Source organism: Copadichromis virginalis, linkage group LG3, assembly GCF_057382275.1.
Source record: "Copadichromis virginalis isolate Kocher_CV1m ecotype Utaka linkage group LG3, C_Virginalis_male_GT1.1, whole genome shotgun sequence".
Taxonomy (NCBI): Eukaryota; Metazoa; Chordata; class Actinopteri; order Cichliformes; family Cichlidae; genus Copadichromis; species Copadichromis virginalis.
Genome location: NC_140620.1, coordinates 34,804,604 through 34,812,109, shown reverse-complemented (window position 1 = coordinate 34,812,109; position 7,506 = coordinate 34,804,604). Strand labels below are relative to the sequence as shown.

Sequence of the window (7,506 nt, the reverse complement as noted above, 5' to 3'; positions counted from 1 at the left end):
ACGCGTCCGTTCTGGTGGCCGCCCGCGCATCCAGCGGCAACGGCGAAGCTGGTCCGGAGGTCGGCCGCGTAGCAAGCGGACACGGCCCCACAGGCATGGCCGTGCGCTCCTGCACACAGGCGGCTGGGCAGACGTCAGGCGCGCAGAATCGACTGGTGGCAGCGAGGCTGGACTAGCCAGCCCGCCGATCCCCGGCCTAGCGGGGCTGTCCCGCTCCTCTGCCTCCAACTCCGGCTGCACAGGCTGCCCTGGAGCAGGGACCTCCGTCTCCCCGCACTGCGCCTCCGCCCCCAGCAGGCACAGCCCCTCGCCCACCTCTGGGTGGAGCGACTCCTCTGCCTCCGGCAGGTGTAGACCCTCGCCCGCCTCGTCCTCGGCCTCCGATTGGAGCGGCTCCTCCACCGCTCCCGGCAGGAGCAGCCCTTCACCCGGCTGCTCCTCCTCCTCCGGCAGGCTCGGACCCCCGCGTGGCTCGTCCACCACCTCCGGCTGCCGAGGTGACCCACACGGCTCCTCCACCGCTTCACTGTCCTCGGGACACACTTGTGGGGGTGGCGCCCAGGCCCAGAGCAGCGCTGCCAGCTCTGCCATCTTCCCCAGGTGGCGTTCGCTCTCCTTCCGCAGCTCTTCCTGTTGGCGACGCACCTCCGCCGCCTGCTTCCGCTGGGTGGCCGCTATTTCGGCCACCCTCTCGGCCAGCTCTTTCCTTTCCTGGCTCTGGTAGGTACCCGCCATGCCGCCTCCTGGGTTTCGGCACCAATGTGGCATGAATAAGGCACGGCGGGACCACGGAGCGACGTTCAGAGCCAACTTTATTTGATTCACGTCACACCACACCACCACCAACCCCTGAGTCCCCGTGTTTTAACACGGCGGGCGTGATTGCGGATGCCGTGCAGGTGCGTCCGCACGGCCCCGCAGACCACGCCCCACCACAAGTGCTCTGTAAGGAAACGAGCTCCAGCAGCTCTGCGCTCGGGGAAAACACTATATTTACTTATCTTGTGCAGAAAAATGCGCTGACATTGCGTTATATCGAGCACCGGCTGCCCAGTTAAACTGTGACTATCACCAGGTAACTAGGCGTGTTTCTTGAATTAGCAGCAGGTGTTAAACAGCTGACAGATGAGGAGGAGGATGCATGCAGGTAAACTGAGGGTCTGTTGAGCTGATCGCTGGTTTCGTGAGAAAAATGTCAGCTCGTTCTTTATGTTACAGAAGCACAGAGACACAAGACCAGGCGGAAAGAGACGATCGTTCGGTGAAAATGAGAATCTGCGAATGCAACATGTGGAACACGGAGAGTGGAATATGTAAACAAACCGGTTAACGTAACCCCCTGGGTGCACTCTGCATGCTAACTGTTAGCAGAGCTAGTGAAATCTCTGAAAACATCTGAGCACTTTTGCAAACATGTTCTATGTTGACAACCTGACCAGACATATGTCGCGACATTCGCGGCTAAAACACTGTTAAAAGTGTAGCTGGTGACAGAAAAACGGGGTATTTTAAAACTACACCACCACCATTGCTGCCTGTGATTTGATCTGCATTCTGGGATAACTGGCTGCCCCAAGTCTACACAAGCAATCGATTTTCTAGGATCGACCTGTTTTGACTTACTTTGCACGGCAACCAATCAAATGTTAGAGAAGCTGCATGGGCAGCGTTAACCCCGCCCCCTGAGTTTGATGGGTGAGGCTGACAGATAAAATTATTTCATGACGAGAGCCAGGCGTCAGGACTGCCAAAATGAAATAAATAAATATATCATTAAATAATTAATGAAATGTGTCAATAATTAATGAAATGTGTCAATAATTAATTAAAATGTGAAATACATAAATAATTAATTAAATGTGTCAATAATTAATTAATTAAATGTGTCATAACTATTTATTTAATTAATTAATTCCAATTTTAATTAATTATTGCCACATTTAATTAATTATTTAATGGTGTATTTAATTAATTCATTATGGCAGTCCTGGCGTTCCATAGTTGTGTACAGTATCTTATTCTTATTCTATTCCAGTGTTTTTCTAATTTTTGCTATGTAACTTTGCATTGTCCACTTTCTGCTGTAACAAAACAAATTTCCCACGTGTGGGACTAATAAAGGTTGTCTAATCTTAAAAAAAAGTGGGGGAATATTTTGATAGTGTTTTTTGCACTCCGCACAATAGATAAGTTTTCTGTGCTCCATTTTCTAATTCTAACTTTAGAATTTGTCTAAACTCTGTGTTGGGATAAAAAGTTAAAAGAACACAGCAGACTCTCAGGGATTCAGTTCACATTTATTTCAGCTTAAATACATCACAATAATCCAAATTTTTACAATAATGACAAGAAATTATATATACTCAATGTCTTACATGCACATGATATACTGATGTTAATATACTATTGTGGTACTATGATCTACGTGCTACCAACTAAAACAGACATGCACCTCTGAACTCATAAGACCATGTGACGTGTCCCTGATCTTAAACCAAAGATCCAAACAAAGTTGGATTCATAAAGTTCTTTTAAATCAGGCCTTGAGCTATAATATAAGTTATACCATATTAATAAATTACCAAAGAATGAGTAGTGTAAAAATGTAGGCAGGATTCATGCAGTGCTATCCACCGTAGTGATCGTGTATAGGTGCATCTTATAGTTCCTAAACCATCACTAATGTGTCGTTGTCAGATAACTGTGGACTTATCAGTGGAAGTTTTATCCTCATTTACATACACTTGTCCTACCTTAGCAGGCATAAGTGGATGGTTCAGATGAACCCTCGCTTGGGTCTTTAGCTCTTTTTAAAAACCTCTTTATAGATATCATCAGGAAGATTAAGAGACATTAGCAAACCTCGTGGTTAACTTATAGCTTTTGACTGGAATAAATAAATAAATATATCCAAACACCTTGCAGGAGCTAAGCTTGGGCTTGCAGTCTGTACCAGGACAATATTCAGGGTGTTCGCTTTACACTTGGGAGAAGAATATTTTCTCCTGTTCTTGGTCTTTCGTTTGCATTTACAGATTACAACTTATCCAGACAATGAATGTGGATGCTCTCGAGGTTTTAAAAAGGATCCTCCGAGTCTCTCGCTCAACGTGCTGAAGTGTCTACAGTGATCCCAGCCTCGATCGGGCAGATGACCAGCTGGGCCGTGTTCTTCCCGTTGTCATGTATGCAGGGGTTAAAGTACGGATACAGCGGCTCAGCGAAAGTGAGCCCGCTGTAAGTGTAAATGTGAGTCTTTGCCTCTGTGTTGTAGAAGGACACCGAGCCTTCTTCATAGTCCAGGAATATACCGACTTTCTGAGGAATTTCTTTAAGGTGAAGAGTGACGGCGGGCCCAGCGCAGGCATACAGGCTACCACCGTTACGTCGGCATATCGCCCAGTAACCGTTATCAGGGCGAACTGTGATGGCGCCCTTCCTGTTGATGGACTCCCGGGCCACCCCAAGATCCCAGTCTGTTTTATCCCCAACCTGAAACACAAAGAAGGACAAAATGATGCTAAACTGCAGAGCAGAGCTTCATTTCTTTAGGTTGCTTTTTAAATGATAATAAACTTTTTCTGACAGTAAACACAGCAGATATAAAATCAGAAGTGAACATCATGTAGCCACCAGGGGGCGTGAAGAGTTTTATTTTCCTGCTTGTTTAGATCATATACATTATACAGTCCTAGTCACAGGTTGTGTCGTTGTGTTCATGTGTAATTTTCTTTGGTGTATTTCAATCCAAATCTTACTCTAAATAAAGCTGTTGTGTTCCACTTTGGATAATATTCACACTGATCACGACTATAAGCTGTTTAGCAGTTATTTATTTTATCCTTTTATCCTACCTGAACCACCCAGTAACGTTTCCCAGATGTGAAGCTTTGTTTTCCCAGCACGGCGACGCAGGAGTCGAACCTGCGGGGGTCGTCAGGTAGCAGGGTCCTCCACTGCTGGTAGCTCATGCTCACCTGTGGATTGCCACGATCACATTCATACAACAACTACTGATGCCGTAATTGTCGTTATTTTGCATCTTCCTGACTTCTGATCCACTAGTTTCCATCATTATAGTTCCTGCATAATATTTGTCGTCCATTAGCTGTTGTCTGTAATTCACAGACTCTAATTTCACAGACAAGAAATGCAATTTCCCAATAATAGCTGTTTTAATAAGTGTTTTCCCAATAATATTACAGGGCTAAACTGAACTGGTGTGTATAACTAACTAAGAAAATGACTTTACACTTAATTATACAAACAGCTGCACATGTATCAACACTTTGTTGGATCATTTTTTACAGCAGGACAAGACTTTGTTTAACTCCGAGCTCTTGTTAAGGTGTTACAGTCAGGAATCATGCAGCTGATAATTACAGCTCACCTTTTTATTATCCGGGGACAGGACCACCCAGCCAGTAGCAGGATCCAGAGTTACATCCACTGGAGACAGAAACAGAAGAAAACACATAAAAAGATTTGCTATTTCAGATTTATTCAAATTTTTCAGGATTAAAGAAATAATATGAAAAAATAACCCTGTTGTTTTGAAGCATATTATTACTGAAGTCACCTTTTTTGGCAACAGAGTATCTGTATTCTGAGTCATGTAAATGTATAAAGATTATTTGAATCAGTGTGAAGAGCCACTTTCTTTCTACTGACATCAGTAAGAGTCTTTATTAGATATGATGGTGACAAATTTTCAATCTTGTGTAATCCATATAACGTAATCACAATATAAATATCATATCCATACACATACCTGCATATTTATTCATCTTGTTTACCTCTGCAAAAGATCAGAAAAGAAACTGTGTCATTTTAGTGTCATTAAACATTAACGTAGAACAATTAAAATATTCACTAATATTTTAGCGAATGTTACGAGATTTATTTTTGGACCCTAAGTGTATCACTAAAGTTAGTTATGTGCAGACTTATAGTGTAAAATATGATATAAATATATATGCAATGCAAAAAGTGGCAGGATTATGATAAAACCAAAGGAACCAGTGATGCAAAGAAAGTCTTGTGTTCTAAAATCAGAGACTATAATGTCATGTCATCATAAGGATTACAGACCCTCTGCACACAGCTTCCTCTCCAGTTCTTGGCAGATGTCGACCAGTTTGGAGAAATTTCTCCTCACAGTCCGTGCGTAGCTCTCCGATTGGACTCTGACGTCAGCCCAGTGCTTGACGGACATCGGAGCGTCCAGATGTAAAAAGTTCTAAAACAGCATCAGTGACAGAAATGAGCACTATCAAATGATTTCACTAACAAGCAGACAGGCCGGTTTGTATTCATATCATATTACAATCGCTTTAGATGCTTTAAACTTGCTTGGCTGTGCAGAAATATTAAACATAAATACTGATTCTGACCTGCTGGAGCTGAACTGGGTTCTCAATGTGCTCCAGGAGGTGCAGCTCACTGCGTCTCTTCTGCAGCTCATTGATCTCCTGGCTGATCTCCTTGAGAAGCTCCTCTGCTCTCTTCTCAGCCACCTCCTGCTTCCGTTCGATCTCCTCGATGAGCAAAGCCTGGTTTCTCTCAATGGCACTTACCATCATTGTGGCAGCCTGAACGCTGCACTGTATCTCTCTTTCTTTATTTCTCTGCAGAGATGAAAAGAGTTTAATTAATATGTGAAATATGTTCAAATGCACCACCTTTGTACTTTGCTACCCCTTCTTCAGTGAAATGCAAAACAAATTAAACTTGGGGAAAAACTGCTTATATACGATGATTCTTATTAATATGCCCATAATTTAACACATTTCCCCCAAAAAGAAGACAAAGAAGATGACCTCAGTGAGACCAGCCTGCAGTCCTCTGATAACAGTTGATCTATTGTCCCAACCCACCTCCAGCCCTGCTTTTCCATGTCTCTTTATGTCCACATAATGAAGGTTTATTATATCAATAAAAACAACTAATAAAAGATCACAAGAGCTCTTAAAACAGAGCCACGCTGCCATATATGAATTACTAAAGATGGAAAAATACTTTGACTGAAGTAATCCTGACTTTAGAAGATATGCAAGGATTTTAGCTTTTGAGCTTCTATAGTTACTCTGCCCTGTAATCAGAGTCTTTTGTGCACAAGGTTACTTACACTCTGCATGGATATTATAGCAGGATAAACTGCAAATAAAAGCCAAAAGTGGATTCCAGGCTTGAAAAGTGAGGCTAATGCATTTTTTAAAATGACCAGCAGGGGGAGTCTCCTCTGTCTTTTAAATACAGTCTACATGAAGCAGAACAACACTGCTGTTTTTCTTCTGGTGTGAGCTTCTACAAACAAATTGGTTGAAGTTTTGTTTCTTAGAGAGCAAACAGGTCGAGAAATGTTCATGTCTGTAAATGATCAAAAAGCAATGCTCACTTTGCTCAGCTCCATTGACTGTTTGATCTCCTCGGTCTTTCTGATTCGGATCTGGATCATGTGTTGATACTGTTCTTGGGTCTTCTTTATCCGAGTCTGCAGAGGCTGAAGTTGAAAACATGTATTTTACATCTTGGATTATCTGGAGTTCCTTACAAGATAATCCATGAGCATCGTTACATTTAACCACTTCTTTCTCCCACCTTGATCTTGAACTCCATCTCTCCTCCAGACCTAATTGGCAGTAGTGGAATGACGGGTCTCTTTGGTTTGAATCCTGGCATTTCTTTTAACAAGCTTTAAGATGATGATGTACATCTGATTAGTTTCAACCAAATGTGCTAAAACGTTGAAATAAAGCACTATAGTATAGTTACAGTCAACCAACCTTTGAAATCTTTCAGTGATTTCTTTTAAGGTCCAATTCACCCTGAGTTCGGGGCGACTGCTGAAGGATTCTTTGCACAGTGGACAATCCGACTTTTGCGCCACATCCCAATAACGTTTGATGCACTCCAGGCAGAAATTGTGCCCACATGGGATAGAGACAGGGTTTTTGAAGCTGTACAAACAGATGCTGCACTGAAATTGCTCTTCAGACAATGTTGAGGCCATGTTTCTGACAGAGAAATAACATTTTGTTACCCACACATGTTGAAATTCTTCTGTACACTATGGGATTTAAACTCTTTAGGTCAGATTGTAAAGATGCAGGTTTATAAATCTAAGTTTAAAAAAATCTAAATGGCAAACCAAGAAGACTAAAGGATATTTTTAAACATAAGATCAAAGTAAAGCGTCCAGTGTGCCCTTTTCACTTATATTTCACAGAACAGGGCAAAACACATGAAAGCTCATCATGCTGTAGCGCAGAGAAAAGTGGACAGATTTATTTCAGATGCTTCTAAGACAACAACTATGTTTAAGTTCAATCTGCAGACTGCAAATATACAAGGGTTCACAAACAGAGTCTGAAGGTCCTAGTGGCAACATATTGTTACATTTTTATGAATCTAATGGATTTACCAGTAAAGAGATCAAAAAATGGGCTGTGAAAGAGGCAATAGAAGGAGAAAATCTCAGACTTTTCATTGACTGAATTCTTGACT

At 42.5% G+C, this 7,506-nt stretch overlaps 1 protein-coding gene across 1 annotated transcript; it reads right to left on the bottom strand.

The window, feature by feature from the left end:
* Nucleotides 1-2,291: 2,291 nt before the first annotated feature.
* LOC146714316 (nuclear factor 7, ovary-like) lies at nt 2,292-7,012 on the bottom strand. Its single transcript, XM_085439755.1, has 9 exons — nt 6,786-7,012; nt 6,601-6,694; nt 6,398-6,502; nt 5,394-5,627; nt 5,092-5,239; nt 4,772-4,798; nt 4,391-4,449; nt 3,855-3,977; nt 2,292-3,492 (listed from the first exon to the last, which is right to left on the bottom strand). Exons 1-9 carry the CDS (start codon nt 7,010-7,012, stop codon nt 3,106-3,108), a joined length of 1,404 nt encoding a protein of 467 aa, XP_085295881.1. The 3' UTR covers nt 2,292-3,105.
* Nucleotides 7,013-7,506: the final 494 nt, after the last annotated feature.

Bases quoted from the DNA above. Each gene is read 5' to 3' on its own strand.
- LOC146714316 (XM_085439755.1), bottom strand. From the start codon at position 7,012: ATGGCCTCAACATTGTCTGAAGAGCAATTTCAGTGCAGCATCTGTTTG. The intron at 6,503-6,600 runs GTGGGAGAAAGA...TTTCAACTTCAG, and splicing joins AGATGGAGTTCAAGATCAAG to CCTCTGCAGACTCGGATAAA. The intron at 3,493-3,854 runs GTAGGATAAAAG...TTTGTGTTTCAG, and splicing joins AACGTTACTGGGTGGTTCAG to GTTGGGGATAAAACAGACTG.